General features: G+C 39.0%; 1 protein-coding gene across 1 annotated transcript in view; it reads right to left on the minus strand.

Annotated features, from left to right (window-relative positions):
- The window catches only part of LOC134800825 (sister chromatid cohesion protein PDS5 homolog B), a 61,207-nt gene extending 39,723 nt beyond the window's left edge, over window positions 1-21,484 (minus strand). The window contains exons 1-8 of the mRNA XM_063773382.1: window positions 21,228-21,484; window positions 14,632-14,721; window positions 12,300-12,494; window positions 10,013-10,203; window positions 9,223-9,430; window positions 7,751-8,797; window positions 6,344-6,521; window positions 567-755 (exon numbers count right to left, since the gene is read on the minus strand). Of these exons, the coding sequence (XP_063629452.1) occupies window positions 567-755; window positions 6,344-6,521; window positions 7,751-8,797; window positions 9,223-9,430; window positions 10,013-10,203; window positions 12,300-12,494; window positions 14,632-14,712 (2,089 nt within the window). The 5' untranslated portion in view covers window positions 14,713-14,721; window positions 21,228-21,484. The remainder of the gene's footprint in view (window positions 1-566; window positions 756-6,343; window positions 6,522-7,750; window positions 8,798-9,222; window positions 9,431-10,012; window positions 10,204-12,299; window positions 12,495-14,631; window positions 14,722-21,227) is intronic.
- Window positions 21,485-23,256: the final 1,772 nt, after the last annotated feature.

The following is a 23,256-nucleotide window of genomic DNA, read 5'->3' on the forward strand; positions in this document are numbered from 1 at the left end:
ACAAATACAATTATAACTCATGTCCGTATGGTATAGTTATGGGATCATTTATTGTTGATTATAGTAAGAGTGTAAAGAATAAAACTATTTTATCGGATTTATAACTCCATCAAAGAGAATTTGAAATAGAGAGTTACTGTCATGGTAAATTATGTAGCTACAGTACATTTACTGCCATCTTTCGACAGAAGATTAAAACTGTTAGAACGCCATTTGACTTTGATCATTATTCTTTCACTGATATGTGTTAACTTGGTAAATATTAATATTAACACCATCTACTCGAGAGTAGGCTGAAGGTTATGGCGCCATCTCTCGAAAAGATTGCGCCGTACCTTTGGCCTAGTGTCGAGTAGATGGCGTTAATATTAATATTTAACAAGTTAACACATATCAGTGAAAGAATAAGGATCAAAGTCAAATGGCGTTCTAACAGTTTTAATCTTCTGTCGAAAGATGGCAGTAAATTTACAGTGGCTACACTACATAATTTACTTTGACAATCCGCCTCTATGCACTCTATTCTCTTTGGCGCCATCTAGCGGACGATTCGGTAAGCTACTTACTCAGCGGGCGGTATTTCCCAAGGAACGTGAGCGCGGCCAGTATATGCGGCGCCACAGTTTCATCCTCGTGTTCCAATAGAGCTGTGAGTCGTTCCAACACGTCCGAGTGTAAGAAATGCGCCGGAAACACGAAGGAGAGCATCACCAGGAGCTTCAGGCCGCGCTCCGCTGCCACTTTTTGTGTTGTGCCTGAGAAATAATGCATGTGATCAGTAAATAATGTAACCATCTTCAGATTTATTGGGCTAGCCATAAAGTGACAATCCTTGTGGGAAAAAGTAAATTCTTGCATTATTGTAGCATCAAATCCAACATAACATAATTATAAAAGATGCCTTTTCTATTAATTTGAGATTATAAGTAAGTTTCTAAACCACGTTCTGTACGTATATGATATGACGGTTGCTCTCGTCTACGTGACAGCGTGATAAAACGGTGTCCCTCACTTTCTATCCCGCGGTGTTAAAAAGTGAGTTATTTTATCACGTGGATAAAACCATCCATAATACGCCGGCTGGTGGCATAAATATGATGATATGGTAAATAGTTCTATTAGCATCTTCTAACACTATGTATGTTATTATTAGTTCTATAAGTTCTTATACTTATGCATTCCACGTTGACACATCGTTATAGTCCGGTGGCCGGCTGCATGAAACAAACCTCATCAAAAAATAGAATATACCTACCCTGTAGAGGTACCTGACATTTAGTAGCTTCCAACGCACTTGGTCGGCCTAGGCTTAACCTGGCAGATTTTGTACAAATGGCAAAAACGTTGGACAAAAATTCATCAAAAAAAACCTCATCGAAAAATAGAATGAAACTTGTATGGTAGGATACCTGACGTTGAGGACAGTAAAAAAAAATTGGTCGGCCTCACCTTAGCCTGGCAGTTTTTGCAGTCCGACCAGATTTATTGGGTCACGTGAGAGCTACAATTTACCTCATCGAAAAATAGAATGAAACAAACGGATTATAATAGCTAAAATAAGCCTGTTGACGTATGTCTTGGTCGGCCTCACCTTAACCTGGCAGTTTTTGCAGTCCGACCAAATTTATAAAAATATCATCAACATTTTTTTATAGAAAAATCGTATGAAACCTTTATGGTACGATAGCTGCCTTTGAGGACAGTAAAAAAAAAGTGGTCGGCCAAATCCTGTGTTGGCAGGTTCCTGTGTCCGTCCAATTTTGTGGTACCACGTGAGAGCTACAATTTACCTCATCGAAAAATAGAATGAAACAAACAGATTATAATAGCTAAAATAAGCCTGTTGACGTATGTCTTGGTCGGCCTCACCTTAACCTGGCAGGTTTTGCAGTCCGACCAAATTTATAAAAAAATCATCAAAAATTTTTTTATCGAAAAATCGTATGAAACTTGTATGGTACGATAGCTGCCTTTGAGGACAGTAAAAAAAAGTGGTCGGCCAAATTCTGTGTTGGCAGGTTCCTGTGTCCGACCAATTTTGTGCTACCACGTGAGAGCTACAATTTACCTAATCGAAAAATATAATGAAACAAACGGATTATAATACCTAAAATAAACCTGTTGACGTATGGCTTGGTCGGCCTCACCGTAGCCTGGCAGTTTTTGCAGTCCGACCAAATTTGTGGTACCACGTGACAGCTACAATTTACCTCATCGAAAATAGGATGAAAAAAACGGATTATAATAGCTAAAATAAACCTGTTGACGTATGGCTTGTTACGGACGGCTTTCATAAATTCAATGTGGCAGTGTGCGGCAGAATCCACTTGCATCAAATTTGTTGCAACACATTGTGGCTGGACATTAAGAGATGAAATGTATAAGATCAAATGGTTTGAAGGACACATAACGCCTTTGCGAGTCCAAGAAATAACAATAGATAAGTCGGAGTCTGGGGAAAGTTCGTCAGACTTCGACTCCGAAGATGATTATGATTAACAGTAATTATTAACAATAAAAGGGTTATTCCCACTAGTTACCACCAAGTTCTTATCAGTGGTAACTACTGGGAATTATTTTCCCACCTTTTACCACTGGTAACTACTGGGAAAAAAAATTCCTAGTAGTTACCACCAACTCGGTTTGGTGGTACCTACTGGGAATTTTTATTCCCAGTAGTTACCACTGGTAAAAGGTGGGAATTTCTTTTCTACAAACCGAGCTTCGAAGGAGAAATGCTACAGTTGATGGAAAAAAGGCTGATTTGATGCAAAGATAATCACTTAATATATGTGAGGTTATCTTGTGTATTTTACCGTTTATAAAAATTTTGGAAGGCTCACGTGCAGTTTTTCCTCTTATATTACAAGTGTTCGATTGAAAACTAAGCTTTGGTGTATACCTGGATCACCTGCATGTACAAGAAGGCGTTTCATATACGCCCGCCCATCAGATAGGTACACAAAGTCATGATGCGTATGGAATACAGCATATGTGGCCAAGCCATTATGCCCTAAATTATGTACTACTTCGTTAAAACTTAGCTTACCTGTGTATTTACTCTTTCCAAAATATTTATCTTCCTTAAAATGCAGCCTACACAAACGGTCTTTGTCATTTGCCTTAGTTTTTGGTACTCAAAGCTTTTTCTCACCGATTTATGCATATCGGGTCCTTGGGAAAAAAGGGAGATCCTATAGGTATATTTCCACAATTTGTCGCACACTATTGCAGTATTGTGGAGAAAAAAAAACATACAACCGAATTGATAACCTCCTCCTTTGGGATTTGGAAGTCGGTTAAAAAAGGAGAATGTTTACAATTTATTGGAAACAATGTATGTGATTTGACAGTGACAGCAACTCCACTATGGAGGCGCCACCTGGCGTGATAAAATGTCAGTTATGCCTCCTCATTCTATCTGTAGTGGAAAAGTAGGATATACGATTCAAAACTTGTCAAAAATCGATGAAAACCTTTTTATTTTTGACATCTGTGAGACATCATCTCAACGTAAGTGTTACTCTGAAACCACGTCAGTAGTTAGAAAACGTTATTTAGATATTAGATAGATTTATGAATAAAATTTGAACTGAATGATTTCTTTTTTTTTAAAGCCTTCTAAGACCTCCATGGACTCATTTACTTATGACTTTTTTCAGTTAGCATTATTAAGTTAAGTTCAAGCTGCGAAGAACCATATTTTCAATATAGAAATTATTATTCTTTACAAATGTGGTCGGACTGCAAAAACTGCCTGGCTAAGGTGAGGCCGACCAAGACATACGTCAACAGGCTTATTTTAGCTATTATAATCCGTTTGTTTCATTCTATTTTTCGATGAGGTAAATTGTAGCTCTCACGTGGTACCACAAAATTGGTCGGACACAGGAACCTGCCAACACAGGATTTGGCCGACCACTTTTTTTTTACTGTCCTCAAAGGCAGCTATTGTACCATACAAGTTTCATACGATTTTGCGATAAAAAATTTTTGATGATTTTTGTACAAATTTGGTCGGACTGCAAAAACTGCCAGGTTAAGGTGAGGCTGACCAAGACATACGTCAACAGGCTTATTTTAGCTATTATAATCCGTTTGTTTCATTCTATTTTTCGATTAGGTAATTTGTAGCTCTCACGTGGTACCACAAAATTGGTCGGACACAGGAACCTGCCAACACAGGATTTGGCCGACCACTTTTTTTTTACTGTCCTCAAAGGCAGCTATCGTACCATACAAGTTTCATACGATTTTTCGATAAAAAAATTTTTGATGATTTTTTTATAAATTTGGTCGGACTGCAAAAACTGCCAGGTTAAGGTGAGGCCGACCAAGACATACGTCAACAGGCTTATTTTAGCTATTATAATCCGTTTGTTTCATTCTATTTTTCGATGAGGTAAATTGTAGCTCTCACGTGGTACCACAAAATTGGACGGACACAGGAACCTGCCAACACAGGATTTGGCCGACCACTTTTTTTTTACTGTCCTCAAAGGCAGCTATCGTACCATAAAGGTTTCATACGATTTTTCTATAAAAAAATGTTGATGATATTTTTATAAATTTGGTCGGACTGCAAAAACTGCCAGGTTGAGGTGAGGCCGACCAAGACATACGTCAACAGGCTTATTTTAGCTATTATAATCCGTTTGTTTCATTCTATTTTTCGATTAGGTAAATTGTAGCTCTCACGTGGTACCACAAAATTGGTCGGACACAGGAACCTGCCAACACAGGATTTGGCCAACCACTTTTTTTTTACTGTCCTCAAAGGCAGCTATCGTACCATACAAGTTTCATACGATTTTTCGATAAAAAATGTTTGATGTTTTTTTATAAAATTTGGTCGGACTGCAAAAACTGCCAGGTTAAGGTGAGGCCGACCAAGACATACATCAACAGGCTTATTTTAGCTATTATAATCCGTTTGTTTCATTCTATTTTTCGATGAGGTAAAATTGTAGCTCTCACGTGGTACCACAAAATTGGTCGGACACAGGAACCTGCCAACACAGGATTTGGCCGACCACTTTTTTTTTACTGTCCTCAAAGGCAGCCATCGTACCATACCAGTTTCATACGATTTTTCGATAAAAAAATTTTGATGATTTTTTTATAAATTTGGTCGGACTGCAAAAACTGCCAGGTTAAGGTGAGGCCAACCAAGACATACGTCAACAGGCTTATTTTAGCTATTATAATCCGTTTGTTTCATTCTATTTTTCGATGAGGTAAATTGTAGCTCTCACGTGACCCAATAAATCTGGTCGGACTGCAAAAACTGCCAGGTTAAGGTGAGGCGGACCAAGACATACGTCAACAGGCTTATTCTATTATAATCCGTTTGTTTCATTCTATTTTTCGATGAGGTAAAATTGTAGCTCTCACGTGGTACCACAAAATTGGTCGGACACAGGAACCTGCCAGCACAGGATTTGGTTGACCACTTTTTTTTTACTGTCCTCAAAGGCAGCCATCGTACCATACCAGCCGGCCTAGCCAAGGTTACAATCGCTATCGCTTCGAAAACGAAAAGCATTATGTCTCTCTATCACTCTTCCATATTAGCGCGACAGTGGCAGTTGCGTTTCGATCGCTGCGGAGCGTAAGCGATTGGCATCTTGGCTACGCGGCCTGTTTCATACGATTTTTCGATAAAAAATTTTTGATGATTTTTTTATAAATTTGGTCGGACTGCAAAAACTGCCAGGTTAAGGTGAGGCCGACCAAGACATACGTCAACAGGCTTATTTTAGCTATTATAATCCGTTTGTTTCATTCTATTTTTCGATGAGGTAAATTGTAGCTCTCACGTGACCCAATAAATCTGGTCGGACTGCAAAAACTGCCAGGCTAAGGTGAGGCCGACCACTTTTTTTTTACTGTCCTCAAGGTCAGGTATAATACCATACAAGTTTCACTCTATTTTTCGATGAGGTTTTTTTTGATGAATTTTTGTCCAACGTTTTTGCCATTTGTACAAAATCTGCCAGGTTAAGCCTAGGCCGACCAAGTGCGTTGGAAGCTACTAAATGTCAGGTACCTCTACAGGGTAGGTATATTCTATTTTTTGATGAGGTTTGTTTCATGCAGCCGGCCACCGGACTATTAGCGCGATGTAGAAAACAACGCGGCCGTCTCAACGACATCTAGCGGATAGAGTAAACAAACACCGCACTCCTCAGCGATGGAGTCGCATCTTCAGTGTTGTAGTACAGGTAGCTTAAGTTCTTAATAGCCCTAGATACTTATGCATTCCACGTTGACACATCGTTAGCGCGATGTAGAAAACAACGCGGCCGTCTCAACGACATCTAGCGGATGATTGGATACATACCGCACTCCTCAGCGATGGAGTCGTCAGAGCCCCTACAGGCGCCCTCTACGTAGCCGACGAGGATGAGCAGGGCCTCGTGGTCTATCATTACGGAGCTAACGCGCTCGAGGAGCATCTTCACTGTGTTGTAGTACAGGTTTGTCATCACGGGCTGGCCGAGCTTCTTTAGCACGTTCGACTGTCAAATAAAAATGTTTATTGTAAATAGTTTGGGGTTGTGCACAAATCACGCGAGGTGTTTTCGGCTACTTTGTGATCTCCCTCCCCCTTGGTGATATTTGGTGAGGTTTTTGGCTACCCCCCTCCCCCCACACAACCTCACATGAATTGTTTTGATTTTTTTCATTCGACCTATTTTTAAGATAATTAGTATTGTAAATAGAAAATCTTGTTTATTTTTCTATTTTCGTTAAATAGACTCGCTATTTTGAAGTGCAGAGTGAAGATTTATGTTTAAGGAAACCGAGAAAAAGTATCTACTCATGTGATAGGTTTTTCTTTTCTTAGTTTCGTTCACTGTAGAAAAATACATGTGAGGTTTCCTTATACCCCCCTCCGCCAACGTGATCTATCGTGATTTTTCCGTGACCCCCCCTCCCCCTATCGAACATCGCGTGATTTGTGCACAAGCCCTTTCCGACAAAATTAAACTATGTACCTAAAACATTGGTACCGGTATCAAAGAATAAAAATCCCTCAAGATTTTGTTTTATGCGCTCCTGTGGCGCCGCCCAGACCCACTAGGTCTGAGGGTGGTATTCCACCTGTCAAATTTCTTTGTCCAGTGTCAGTGCGTCTCACTCTCTCATTAAAGCAAAATGTGGCAGCAGCCAAATAGTATAAACATGGCGACCCATGATATTTTCACTATGGGGCTATTCATAAATTGCGTCATTTCAAATTAGGGGGGGGGGGGGTCTGGACATCGGATGATGGTAGCATGACGTAAACGGGGTCATTAGAAGCATGATTTTTTGGATGATTTTAAGGGGGGGGGGGTTGTCAAAAATCGATGACGTAATTTATGGACAGCCCCTATGTCGTGCCGTAGTAAAATTCGTCACTTCGTCAGTCAGGTACTTAGAGGATATAACCAAACGGAGACGCTTTGTCTGTAATTTTGGGTACAAAACAGTCTGCCAATTTTTGCGGGGGAGGGGCACGTCAAATGTATACGTAACGTAAAAAAATAGACATGTCAGATAAACGTCAGTCGATACAATGCGTATGACCATTGGCCGTCTATTTTCGACAGAGGGGAACGCCTGTTAATGGCTAATCCGTTTGGTTATATCCTCTAAGTTCAGGTACTAATTACTAAAATTTAGTGTCGAGTAGGTACTAATAGTCTTACCCAAATGAAATAAGATTAGCATTTTTTTAACAAAAGGAAATACACAAACTTACCGTAGTACGAACGCACACTTCGCAGCTAACATTAGGATTCAATATCATCTCCATTCCCTGCAGCAACTCTGGCGCCTGTTTCATATGAGCTGAGAACTTATTTAAGAACTCCTGCGCCTTAACCGACTCCGGCAGGAATTTGGAGCTTATGTGTAACACTTTAGCGATCAATTCCTTCTGCACCGCTGGTGTTGGTGGTTTTCTGTGCAGCTCTACCCATTCGGCGACCGTGCGACGCACCGCCAACTGATGCTTTTGAAGTTCTATAAATGCTTTAGTTGCGTTAGCGTCGACATTTGACATAAGGTAGTATAGCTTCTTCATTCTAACTTGAGGAGGCAGAGTGTAAGGAACGAGAGAAGTGTTTAACAGTCTTTCAACGAGCAATCTGTCTTCTAGAGCAGTCATGTAATATCCGTGGAGGATTTTATCCTTAATCCATTGTACTGCTTTCTCTGTAGCAGGCGGCACGCTTTCCTCAGTCAAGAATTTTCTGTAAATCATAGCTAACCCGGACATAGCTTCTTTGCGGATTTTGAATTTTTTATCCAACGTTCTTTCTCTAACAAAATGTAGTAGGTCTTCTGATTCAGCTACCGCTTGGAAATCCCTCTGAGCGGTCGCTATTATAGCCATAACGACTTCATACCTAACCTGTTCGTGAGCATCATGCTGTCTCATTTTCAATGTCTCTGTTATATCTTTTCTCAAGTCCGGATGGTGCACTAAGAAGTGCATGCAGTACTGGACACATTTGATTCGAATCGGGACAGCTATATCATTAAAGCGTCCTAGGAAAGCTCGCCATAAGGCTGGGTACTGTTTGGCAAGTCCTGATCCGGGTTCGGAGAACATTCTAGCAAGTAGCGCTACAGCGCTGAGTCTCTCCTGGAACTGGGCGGATTTGAGCTTGCACTCGAGCTGGGGTAGCACGGCGATGAGGATGGATGGGCAGCATTGGTTCAGTTCGTAGATAAGCTCGTATACTTTGGAGAAGATGAGGAGGGTTTTCTCTTCTTTACCGAGGATTAGGACGTGGTTGAAGAACTGTAAATGATAGAGTAATTTAAGCAAATTGAATTTTTAATCTATATATTTTGGAATATTAATAGCATTATTTACTTTGGCAATTTTTAAGGTGGTTTATATCTCTAAAAACTCAAAGGACATTACAATATTTATGTTTTACCAAGACATTTTTTTTTTTATAATGACTATAAAGCGTGACGAAATCAGTTTTTCAGTATTCCATAATATGAGATTCGAAGTTACAAGAACTTGGTTTAAGTAGAACATTTTACCTGGCATGGCATCTTAGCAAAATGGCCTCTAAGGGAAACTCTGAGGCAAGTCTTGCTTTTGGTGACTTGAGGAAGTTGGAGAGGTACTACTATAAAGTTTAGAGATAGACTAATAGTAACTTACCGATAACGTGTCAACCATAGACGAAACTTTAGTTATAAGAAACTCACCGCCTGTATGTAAGGTTCTAGGGTCTCGCTGGTCTTGCTGATGAGCTCCTTGGCGAGCGCGTACGCGTGCTTCCTCTCACGCTTGTTGGGCTCCACCAGGTTCATGAGGATCACGTTCAGCAGCTCGTTGGAGACCACGTCCGACTCGGTGATGAGCGGGCACAGCACGTCCAGCATGAAGGATTTCACTTTAGACGAGTGCTCCGTGCTGGGAAAATAAAGGTGATAGTTTTAAGTTTCGTTAAGGTTTTCCAGAGACGAAAAGACCTTAGAGACTTAAAGGTGCCAAAAAGTGTTTACCGACGCTTTACAACGACAACTAACTACCATTTTGAAGTCAGCCTTGTAAAATATAAAAGTTATCTGAAGTAACATCAGACATTGATGTACCTACTTCACAAATTATGGCGAATGTGTACACTCAGCAGCAATAGTTGCTATGCGGACGAGGTGTTCACAATGATCTTGACGCGACTTTATTGTTAAGTGAATAAGAGCGCGTCAAGGTAATTTTGAACATCTCGCCCGCTTAGCAAATTCTGCTGCTGACTGTACAACTGTACACATATAAGGTATGACAAAACATTTGCACACACACTTCTATTCTGACGCTCACAATGTGTCGACATTTAAAACACAGATATCAGACTACTCACTTGACAATCTTGAACATGAGCGAGAACAGAGCACAGAAGATCTCCTGGCAGTCTTCCAGCTCGAAGCACAAGTTGAACGACTTCACATAGGCCAGGTTCTCGAGAGATAAAGATCTAGCTATCGGTCTACTTACTTGACAATCTTGAACATGAGCGAGAACAGAGCGCAGAAGATCTCCTGGCAGTCTTCCAGCTCGAAGCACATGTTGAACGACTTGACGTAGGCAAGGTTCTCGAGCAGGTAGAAGTAGCGTTTGAAGGCCGGGTCCTTTGGGTCCCGGAGGCCTTGCAGCTGGTTGATCAGGAACAGGAATATTGTCTTCACCTGTGGATAAAGATCAGTTTTAACGTCATTTCTACATTTTACAGAGGCCGTTGCAAATATCAGTTTTGTAGCGAAAAAGTCCGCTTTGACCATTCAAAATTTAGCTACGACTAACGACCCGCCCCGGCTTCGCGCGGGTTAACAAATTATACACCTAAAGTCTATTTCAATAGAACTTGCTAACTATGTAAACAAACCGCCATATTGAAATTGTCTCTGAATGATGAATTTACTAGTGATGGGCAAGACTCCTACTTACTACTTTACTAATGTCAAACCATATCGAATAATAAAATACCAAAAGTAAAAAACAAGTAGTTACTTATTTTTAATTTGTTTAATCACGATCAGAAGACAAATTAGTACTTAAGAATGATGTATTGATGTATTTTATAACCGCGGCGGTAGGTACAGAGCGTGGGTTGGGTAGTGTGCAGCGGGTTTATATCACAAACTTTAGTCACAACACTACCCATCATAGACAATTGTAGAATTTAAAAGAAACAAAACCGTAATTCCAACAGGTCCTAATAACCTAACTTATGAACCCATTTTAAACTTTTAATGAAATATCCAAGACACAGTTATATATTTGTGTATTTTACGGAACGGACCGTTTCAATAGTGTATATGTGTATGGTTTCAATGGTATTTGATGAGGTTGTGTGAAAATTCAAAGAGAAACAGTGATACAACAAAGTTAAGTTGTTTGTTTACATAGTTAGCAAGTTCTATTGAAATAGACTTCAAACCTTCCTCAAGAATCACTCTATTGATAGGTAAGTGAAAAGTTAACGTCAAAGGTTAACTGGAAGAGATCCCTCAAAGGGATAAGTTCGCCTTTGTACTTCTTACTAATTGTATGTTATTTTTAATATGTATTTTTGTACAATAAAGAGTTTACTACTACTACTACTACTACTAAAAGTGCAGGAAAATCCGTGCAGTAGCTTTTGACTTTATCGCTAAAATACAGACAACATAAAGACGCGGAATGTATATATAGCGATACCAGAAGTAGACAATGGCATTATCTTACAATATTCATAGGCATACAAGCAAAGTCTCAAGGCTTGCAATGGGTAGTTGGATGCTCAACAGGTTAGTCTACTATGAATACAACATACCTGGTCTTTAAATGGCGTTTCAGGCGCGTACACGCGCAGTACATCCGCGATACAACATGCTATGAGCAGCTGGACGTCGCGACAAGGGTTGGTGAGGAGCTCGCCAGCAAAGAGCGCCAGATGCTTTAAGTTCAGTTCTATGTGGGATGTTATATAACATACCTGCTCCTGGTCTTTATACGGCGCTTCAGGCGCGTACACGCGGAGTACATCCGCGATACAACATGCAATGAGCAGCTGGACGTCGCAAGAAGGGTTGGTGGGAGCTCGCCAGCAAAAAGCGCCAGATGCTTTAAGTTCAGTTATCCGTGGGATGTTATATAACATACCTGCTCCTGGTCTTTATACGGCGCTTCAGGCGCGTACACACGCAGTACATCCGCGATACAACATGCTATGAGCAGCTGGACGTCGCGAGAAGGGTTTTTTTTTAATCACTTTTTTTTAAGGGGTTTTGTCACGCAGTGACAATGTCACCCCCGTAATGAGATCTAATAGTAATAATGATGTAGTAGTGAAGTATTACCTACACCACTACATCACATATAAGTATAGTTTGCACATCAACCTGGCCTCGTCTGATAGTGGCGATGCCAGGACGATGTTGCAACTACCTATGTTGGTAGATTTAATAAATGTCATGTCATTCCTCAGCGCCTCATTACGGACACATTTCATCAACACATGGTGAACATCTTCTATTTTATCGCACTCTTGGCGAGAAGGGTTGGCGAGGAGCTCGCCAGCAAAGAGCGCTAGATGCTTTAAGTTCAGTTATCTGTAGGATGTTATATAACATACCTGTTCCTGGTCTTTATACGGCGCTTCAGGTGCGTACACACGCAATACATCCGCGATACAACACGCTATGAGCAGCTGGACGTCGCGACAAGGGTTGGTGAGGAGCTCGCCAGCAAAGAGCGCCAGATGCTTTAAGTTCAGTTCTATGTGGGATGTTATATAACATACCTGCTCCTGGTCTTTATACGGCGCTTCAGGCGCGTACACGCGCAGTACATCCGCGATACAACATGCTATGAGCAGCTGGACGTCGCGAGAGGGGTTGGTGAGGAAGAAGTCATCGGCGAGGTGGATCGCTAGAGGGATGTACTGCTGGTACATGCCCTCATCCTGGCCTAGACCTTGGAGGGTGTGTGCCAACGCCTGTAGACAAAAAATAAAAATGTAAACTGGTGCTCTAAAAGCTCAGTTTGAAAAGTGCCCTATTACTCTAATGTGTACTAAATTTCAACTATGTCGGTCTAATAGTTTCTAGCTAATTGACTGTGACAGGCAGATAGATATGCGATCCTATAAGGAGTATAAGGATTCCATTTTTTTCCTTAAAAATAGTGGAATGCTCGCTTATAATGTCTACATTTTTTAACAAAGTCGTCTAACTAAATAACTATCTAGTGGCCCAGTAATCTGTACGAGTAGACATCGCGATAAGCTTACAAAATGTAAAAAATGAAAAATACTTCGTTGAGTCTTATACCTCTTTATGCCAATTTTCGCCATTTCGAATATATTCCAAAAAACGAAACGACAGAATAATTCTAACTGCCGAACCTCGCAGAGCTCACAAGATTTCACTAGAATCGGTTGAGAATTACGACTTGTAGAGAACATTCGGACATAAGCCTTTTTGCTCAAGCTGAAATGGAGACCTTCGCTAACGCTCGGTCAATTATAATACAATATCTTAATTTAATTTCTTCACGGACTGTGTGTTATGGAGCATTTATTAAGAAACTTATCGACATGATTTGATAAGTGAAATTTGTACTTGCAATCGATTGATTATGCTAGCGCATTGTTCATGCATAATTAATGTGTCGTATGGCACATGTTAGCGATAATTAAATAATCAGTTCAGTAGCTAAACGTCTGAATCATTTGAGTGACTACAACCTATAGTATATACCATACTTTCGTACAGTAACACTGGCACATAGAGTACTCAACATTGTTACCTAGTCGGAAAAATGAATTTAAGAAACCCCATGGATCCGACAGATTTAAAAATTACCAAAAACTGGCTCACAAAATTTTACGACAATATTTTGAGAAATGCGACCATTCGGTATTCGATACAGAACATTTGGTTAGCCGGACAAATGAAAGCATTTTTGCTCGCGATATAATACATTCGGTAAAGACACACTGGAAGAAAACGAACTAAAGGACGTCGAACTTAAAGATGTCCTTCTTTTCTGCAGGAAAACAAGAAGATTCGAGGAGAATGGTGTGGGAATGCCGCCGGGACAGTAACCTGCAGCTCCAACTCCCGGGAATTGGGCTGAATGAACGCGACACGTGTGACGTGATCGACAGCCCACCTGCTTCCGGCCGGGCGTCCCTACACTACATCTACATCTTAACTCTAGCTCAGTAAAAAAAAACTATAATCAAATGAGCAAAATAACCATTACGAGATTTAAGAGTTACCACTACGAGACACTACAATTCAACTACGAAGTCACTATAGACTTATATCGACCGGGACATGAACCGTGATTACCTTTTGTATTGTTTTCGAGCTCCCGATATTTCGACGCAGTAACATGCATCTTGCACTAATATGAGTCGGGGAGTCGATATAAGTCTAGTGAAACTAATCGTGAATCATTCAAAACTGCAACTACGAAGTGTCATAAGTCATGACCATTAAAATTCTTCTAGTTAAAGAAAGGTGAGAATAAACGATACATTAGTATAACAGTATGTGGGTCACGCGGTAAAAATAGTCCACCTTAAGCATTCTTTAATTTCACTCTCGTTTCAATATAACAGTGGTCATGTTTACAAACTGACGTCGTAAACCTTCATAACGTGTGGGTTTTTGCCACGGCTCGCGGTGAGGCTTCTAAATTAAAGATTAAGGGTTCGAACCCCGACTCGTACAAATATCATGTGCTCTTCTGTTAAGGAAAACATCGGGAAACTGGACTGGTCCCAACTAAGCCTTAGTTTCCTCATTTGGGATGAGATGGCAGTCATTTTCATAAAAACTGGTGCCTGTGCCAGTGAATCGGGATTACGTTAACAAAGGTGGGCTTTTTTCGGATGGAACCCTGCAACTAAGCTAAACTGTGGAATGAATTGTCGCCCGCGGTATTTCCGGGACGACTTTCAACCTTTAAGAAAAGAGCGTATTCCTATCTTAAACCGGCAACGTACTTGCAACCGCTCTGGTGTTGCAGGATCAGGCGATTCGTCTTCTCGTTTCTAACATAATATCATAAAAAAATGGGACAAAGGGTAGAACGGGAAGATTGTATGTAAACAGGATACCTACCTTAAGTCTCCGCACTAGCTCATCGGGTCCTAGGTCATCGGTGATAGGCCTGCAGCCTTGCGGGTACACTATTTCCGCCATACTGCCAATCTGGAAACAAATAATCTATTATTAATCTTATCCCTCGAGTTTTACCCACGAAAAAATATATAGAGCACGCGAGGTGTTTTCGGCTACTTTTTGACCCCCCCTCCCCCTTGGTGATATTTGGTGAGGTTTTTGACTACCCCCCCACCCCCCGCACAACCCCGTATATTTTTTTAATTTTTCGTTCGACCTAATTTTAAGATAAATAGTATTGTATATAGAAAATCTAGTTTATTTTTCTATTTTCGTTAAATAGACTCGCTATTTTGAAGTGGAGAGTGAAGATTTATGTTTAACGAAACCGAGAAAAAGTATCTACTCAAGTGGTAGGTTTTTTTTTCGTATAGTTCGTTTTTTTTAGCATTAGAAAGAATTTGAAAGAAGGTAAGCGATCTTGACATGTCTTTTAATTGAAAAACACTTTTAAAAAATCAGTAACTTTTACTTATGAAAGCAAAAGAATATAAATGATCGTATTAGATTCATAACTGTTACATATTTGCCGTAACTTATTTTTAACCGACTTCAATTTCATAGAAGGAGGAGGTTCTGTATTCGGTTGTGGCTATTTTTTTTTTTTTTTTTTTTCTATGTACGTTCACCGATTACTCCGACATCCGTAGTCCGATTTGAGTAATTCTTTTTTTGTTTGAAAGGAGCTACCTCCGAGTTGGTCCCATTTTAATTTGGTTCTGTTCTGATGATGGAATCCATGAGGAATTGAGGGAACTCCTCAATTTTTAAAGGCACATGCATGGTGTTTTGGGCGTTTTCTTAAGCAACTCGAGCATTTTCTCCCGAAAACCACTAATTTGATGAAGTAGACCTGATGATGATGATTATTTTGATGATAATGATGATGATTTCTTTAAATGTAAGTATGTTCACCTATTACTCCGGCACCTGTGATCCGATTTGAGTAATTCTTTTTTTGTTTGGAAGAAGTTACCTCCAAGGCGTTTCCGTATTATTTTTGGTTCTGGTCTGATGATGGAATCCATGAGGAATTGAGGGAACTCCTCAATTTTTAAAGGCACGTGTTAAGTGATTTCGGGGTTTTCTAAAGTAACTCGAGCATTTGCTTCCGAAAACCACCAATTTGATGTACTGCAACTGTAGCCTTACCACGAGTTTGACATTGACATATTCGCTAACGTCTTATGCATCTAAATGTAACTTTTTATGCATCTCGCTCACACTAAGGTTAGTACGAGCGAGATGCATAGGAAGTAAGTTACACACATGCTAGCGAATATATCAATGTCAAACTCGTGGTAAGCTGGTAAGGCTACTGATCGGGGGTTAGGGTTAGGAGTTAGGGGGTCAGAGATTAACGGGTCGGGGAATGGCGGTTGAAGGGTTCCTGGTTCAGGGTCGAGGGGTTCCTGGATCAGGGGTTGATGCGCTGTGAGGTTGAGTGATCGGGGCGTTGAGGGATTGGGCCAGTGGCGGGGCGGAGGATGGATTTAGTGTAGTAGTGACAGGAATTATAATTTCCCAGACGGACTCGAGAAAATTCCTGATTACATACATATTTATTAAAGTAATAGGTACACGAATTTAGTGTTAAACATGATCTTGTTTTTCATTCATGCGTCGCGCTCTTAGCAATGCGTTAAAACTAAAAATGGAAAAATAAAAACTTTTTACAAAAAAAAGCAAACCGACTTCAAAAAGGATGAAATAAAATATTATCCTTTTTGAAGTCTATGCGTTACCAACTGATATGTTTGAAGTCGGTGCCAAGCCAAGTAGTAACAATACCAGTCAAAATAATCAGCTTTATGGCTATAAATCCCATTAAAACTGCACTAATAACTATTACAAATGTGTAAGTAATTTTGTCTGCCTCTTTGTCGCCTTTTCAAGGCTAAACAACTGAACCGCTTTAGGTGAAATCTGGCAAGAAAGTAAATTTCTTAAATTGTTTTATATTTTGAAATGTAGTCCTCTGGATAAGGGACGGGAAATTACTCAGTCCCAATCTCACACTTGCGTGCTATAGACTGTTCGAGCATTAGTAAGAAATGCTCTTTAAAAAATACGACGAAAAAAAATGCATTGGATTTCCACTAATGTGCCGACAAACATGGTACAGACTGCGCCAAGAAGGTTTGATCGTGTGTTCTGAGGTGTGTTCTTAAGCCTCCTCCACACTCGTGCGCGAATCGCGGCGCAAAGCCGCGAACGCGAGTGTGGAGTCCTGAACGCAGACCTGCGAAATCGACTCCACACTCGCGTTCGCGGCTTCGCCCGCGATTCACGCGCATAGTCTGGAGGGGGCTTTAGATACAATTGACGTCAAAGATATATTTACACTTTTGCACCTTACTCCTTTGTAATAAGGCGAAAAGTGTAAACATATTTTTAACGTCGACTGTACCTACAGAAAGTACGTTTATTGTCGTCGTGTAAGGCAATCCAACGTAGGTACATCCTTATCGAATCGCACCAAAATCATGGTATGCTTCAAAATTTGGCTTGGCACCGACTTCAAACATATCAGTTGGTAACGCATAGACTTCAAAAAGGATAATATTTTATTTCATCCTTTTTGAAGTCGGTTTGCTTTTTTTTGTAAAAAGTTTTTATTAAAATGTACTTTTCAATTAAAAGACACATCAAGATTGTTTACCTTATTTCTAATGCTAAAAAAAACGAACTATAGTTTCGTTCACTGTAGAAAAATACACGTGAGGTTTCCTTATACCCCCCTCCCCCAACGTGATCTATCGTGACCCCCCCTCCCCGTGTGGAACCTCGCGTGATTTGTGCACAAGCCCAAACTGTACCAGCGCCCACACTGTTAACTGTCCATCGGGGACCTTTATGCCTTTTGTAATAAGATCCACCGATGGACAGTGAGAGTGTTGCTGTTTGTACAATTATGTTACACAATAAAGGGCGCAAATGACACCGTGAGAATACTTAAACAGTGTGAGATAGGTTACTGTCTGTCCATATACTGTGTTTTTAGTGCCCACAACTTTTTGGTGATTTCAATGAGTCTAAAAAAAAACGACTTGTACTTAAAAATGTTGTAAGACATACGAGTATAAGACATGACTTTCTGGCTTCTTTAATTTTCTCGGTGTTAAACTAAACAATTTATTTTAAAAGGGTGAATAATTGGTGGAACCATATAAACATATTGAATTCCACAGTCACTTGAGAGTAATTTATCATCAGTATCATAGTCAGTAAAGGACCTTAATAAATTAAATAGATGTTAATATATACACATTACTGTAAACCTCATTGTCGCATTCGACCCTGACCATGCTGTTTAAACATTATTTAAATAGTTATGTTATGCGTCTTGTAACATAACATATTTAAAACAATAATACAAGGCGACGAGCGTGGAAATAAGTAGCAATGTTATACTTGAGAAAATGGTGTGCTTACTCAAAGTCATGAACCCATAAAGTAACTCGAAAATATAAATTTAGTGTAAGGGAAATGGCAACTGTAATTTTTTTATTTAAAGTTTTTTTTAATTTGGGTTTTTTGATGTTATTATTTCAGTAGGCCTAGCACATGATTGGCGCGACAGTATCTCGCGGCGAGATAGACTACCAGTCTTTTTCTAAGTATGTTAATTAAAGATGGATGGGTAGGCTATCTCGCCGCAAGATACTGTCGCGCCACTCATGCGCTAGCCCGGCTACTCATTCTTTCTATCTAACGCGTTCTTTCGACCTAAATAGAATAAAAAAGTCTCATATGATTTTTATTTCCATTCCGTTACCAGTTCCCATACACTTTATATGACGGTAACGGAATGGAAGAAACGAAAAATGTATGGATTATTTCTTCTCCTAATATTCATTTTTGTTCTTTGTTCTAACTGTACCCTAGCGGGTACAGGGGGCTATTATTTAGGTAAAATTAACGCATTTTACAGTTATTGGCGTTATTGCACAGAAGGCATGTAAATATTTAATGATACATTTGGCTAAATCATCAACTTATTTACAAAATGGATTTTATGACGGCCTAGTAGGTAGTGACTTTGCCTATGAAGCAAGAGGTCCCGGGTTCGAATCCTGGTAAGGGCATTTATTTTGAGTTATTCACAAATATTTTTAAATTATGTATCAAAACCGAAATAAAGTAGGCAATAATGTGAAATCAATAGAATCTTGACCCAGTTTACTATTTATAGCAAGGAAATGACAACATTATATAAAATTACTATTCTGCGCCTTCAAGAGACTGAGGAAATTAAATACGTATACTAACTACCACAAGACTGCCCTGACTTCATCAGCTTCGAAATTGTTAAATAACATACCCCTCCTCCCCCCATTTTTATTATATTTTAATACCAAGTGTCCCAATTCCTTGCAATAACCACATTGTAGTGTTGGCAGGCTTTTCCATAAATACAGTGGCGTAGCATGAACTACTCTAGCCGTGGGCGAAATCGCATCTGCGAGGCCCTTTTATTTCAGTGTGCCAGAAGGGGCCTCGCGCGTAGCCCCCCTTGGGGCGCGAGGCCATGGGCGACGGCCCACTTCGCCCACGCCTACGCCACTGCATAAATCCAACATAAACCATCAGTTACAGGGCTACAATAGTTATTATGCTCTCCTTTCCTTATAATACTGGCCCTTGATAAGGATTAGGTATTAATTAATTGTAAATAGAAGTCTATTATAAAAGAGAATAACATTTTTAATTCTTTTGTTTTACCAGCAAACAACTCTTAATGATCTTAATAACAAATACTTTCCCTTGTCTTTACAAGTTGTATGATTTATGATATCCACCCTCCAATGGTCTAATTTGTATTCTCGTGCTTTAAGCATTCACACTTAAAATGCGAATATATGCGGTTTTCCATCGGAGAAGGGTCCTTATGCTTCATGCTTCTGTGACGGGTGGGACATCAAATGGCCCCTCTTCTGCGAGGTTCCTGAGACACTACGCAAATTGTAAAGAACTATGCAACTTTTACTAAACAGCTTTTTTATATATTGTTTCTGAGATTGTCTGAATTAGGTACATGTATAATTTATGCAAAGAAACTTATGCAATTTGTAAAAAAAACATAAAAATGCTTCTCATAGCTTGTGATGGGTGAGACACCTTGTGACGGCATGATCAAATCCACTACTATAGGCACGTTTAAAAATTATTAAAATGCAAAAACTATTAAAATTTGAATCAAACTTATTAATTCCTATAAATATGATTATATGGTAGAGAATGCCGTGTAGCATTAAGTCCGCCTTTTGTCACTGTATATTTTTTACTGTGCAATAAAGTTTAAAATAAATAAATATGATTCATGCACTTTCCTCTAGAAGTCTAGATATTGATTTCATGAATTTTTCACCTGGGGTGTCATTTTCACTGGAATGACCCTATGTCAGCATAATGTCAAGAGAGCATCATTAAAGAAATATAAATCCCATATAACATAACTACAAAATATCATAATGTTAATACTTAACATATCTATAGGTATTTTAGTAAAAACCGGGCAAGTGCGAGTCGGACTCGCGCACGAAGGGTTCCGTACCATAATGCAAAAAAAAAAAAAACAAAAAAAAAGCAAAAAAAACGGTCACCCATCCAAATACTGACCACTCCCGACGTTGCTTAACTTTGGTCAAAAATCACGTTTGTTGTATGGGAGCCCCATTTAAATCTTTATTTTATTCTGTTTTTAGTATTTGTTGTTATAGCGGCAACAGAAATACATCATCTGTGAAAATTTCAACTGTCTAGCTATCACGGTTCGTGAGATACAGCCTGGTGACAGACGGACGGACGGACGGACGGACGGACAGCGAAGTCTTAGTAATAGGGTGCCGTTTTACCCTTTGGGTACGGAACCCTAAAAATGCAGCCTTTAACATAAAGTGTGTTAGTTGTATTTATTTTCAAACTGATGATACATCAATTTATAATAGCAAATAGATAAGACTAGAAGAATGTTGTCTATTTTCTAGAGCCATATTTTACTATAGATTAGTTGCCATATTTCTAGTATCTTCATATCAGCTTCAGTCTATCTTTTTAGCTTTTAGCCAATATACCTTAGTGTACATATTGATTCATTAAAAAAAATGTTGATTTATTCAATACTGTTAACCTAAATCATAACATCCGTGCACTGTGCACAACTTACCTATTGCCAAACAATCAAATTGGGCACATATCTCTAAAACGCTTACACCTTGCACGCTCATACGAAAACATGAAATACGTAGTAACCAGAAACAGTCCGAAAACACACATTACATTTAAATAACAGTATATTTCAAGCAAATCACTGTTTTGTGGAGCATAAACTACGTTTGTACACCATTCAGTCGTAACAACACCACAATCAAATTATGGCATATCAACATTTTTTTTTCATACTAAGCAAACATCGCAACCATTTCGAGGTTAATCTGTGTGAAGTAGACAAAATATCAACAAAATATACTTGATTTTGAGGAATGCTTGTAAAGAAACAATGATTTGCTACCGATAATGGCTAAAATACGTACGATAAGTCATAGACGTGGGTCCCGTTTCCCGTGTTTACAAAACCGCCACGGCACTAGCTATCAAACAAAACAATCACAGAACAAACATATTCCGTCCATTAGAACATCACTGAAGAACAAAACACACTGGGATTGTAATGTCCTATTGATCTAAATTCATAGAAAATTTGTATAATATTTTTTATATCAGTCCGTGTGGACGCCAAACTGCGGGAAAAACTACAGCGAAGTTAGCTACGATCGTGTTCGCATTTTCAAGGTCGTTCTACTGTCTATGCTCAAAAGACGTGTCTATGATTAGCTCATTGTCTATGTATGGATAAATTATATTGTTATGTTGGCTAAAAATATACGCTGTAATATTTCTTTTTAAAACCATTTTTTGCCCGACTTCAAAAATGGAAATATATGGTTTGCCTGGTTTGGTCCATTTGTAACCGGGATTGATATTCTGAAAAAAATTGAGGAGTACGTTTCTTCTATGGTATTTAAATGTTTTTTTAAACTCAATTTATTAAGTAAAAAATAATTATAGCTGGTCAAGCAGATCTTGTCAGTAGAAAAAGGCGGCAAATTTGAAAAATGTAGGAGCGAAGGGATATAGTCTCATAGAAAATTTGACTTTCGCGCCTTTTTCTACTGACAAGATTTGCTTGAAGAAGCAAGCTTGCAAGATACCTATATTATATTGTGCTATAGGTCCCTCAATTTTGATTTGGAATATCGTAACTTTCACAACAAAGTCAAACGGTCGGTGCTGCACAATTATTTACCTACTTAAAATTTTGTACTTAATATCCAAAAAAGTATAAAATTTTATATGTATCATATCAATACATATCAATCATATTATTTTAAAAGGAGAAATGAAACTGAAGTAATTAAGAAGTCATTTTAATTCTTAAGCAATAATATAACAGTATTTTACTTAGGGGTCATCCATTAATTACATCACACATTTAGGGGGAGGGAGGGAGTCAAGAAAATGTGACATGTTGTGACAAGGGGGAAGAGGGAGTCATAAACTTTGTGATGTCACTTTAACTTCATCAGTAACCGAAAATTTATTTAAATTATTTTATACGCTAATTAACATTTAAATAACAAGGTTTTGAAACGATAATCGTTTTTATTCGTTTAATTTTATTTCTTAATCAGTTTTGGGTTATAAAATTACTAATATTTCTTTTGTCAAAAATATTTTGATAAAATATTAAATAAATATTTGGCGATTTCGTTGAAGAAATGTGACGTCACACCAGGGGGGAGGGGTTTGCCAAATGTGACCAAGTGTGACAAGGAAGGGGTAAAAAAACCTAGAAATTCGTGTGACGTAATTAATGGATGACCCCTTATCATGCATAAATAAACTAAAACTTCAACAAAGTCATTTAAGCATAGAGTACAGCTGTAAATTCAAGTATTGGGGTCTACATTATAATCCCGCAATAATTCAAGCTCGACAAATACCAATCGGTTGTCTATACAATTACAAAAATTCCACTCTATCGGTCACATACATGATCAATCAGTTATTATGAGAGATTTACAAACCCAGCAAGGTAAGAATGGTAACGTGACACCACCGACGGCTGCCACTAGGTCACTATTATAGTTACTTAATTAGTACTGGGTTAATGCAATTATTCCTCTTATAAGTATATAAGTATCACTATAGTCTGGAAAACCAGTTTCATAAGTAAAAAAGGCGGCAAATTTGAAAAGTTGTAGGTACGAAGTTTCGGTCACCCCAATAAAATTAGAATATTGCGCCTATTCTACAGATAAATTGGCTATGGTCGTGTATGGAAAAGTCAAGTGTCGATATAAGTTTTTTTTTTAAATATGACGCCACAGAATACATAGTAGTACTACCGTACAGAAAGGACACTTGCTACAAAACCGAAGTTTGACAGCGATTCAGGGTCGAATCATGCTATCCCTTTCTAATGTACTAGGCACTATCCCTTTCGGCTATTTAGGGTTGTCAAAATTCAAGTGAATATCTTATCTGTAGTCGTGCACGCAA

This window comes from Cydia splendana, chromosome 20 (genome assembly GCF_910591565.1).
Source record: "Cydia splendana chromosome 20, ilCydSple1.2, whole genome shotgun sequence".
Classification (NCBI taxonomy): Eukaryota; Metazoa; Arthropoda; class Insecta; order Lepidoptera; family Tortricidae; genus Cydia; species Cydia splendana.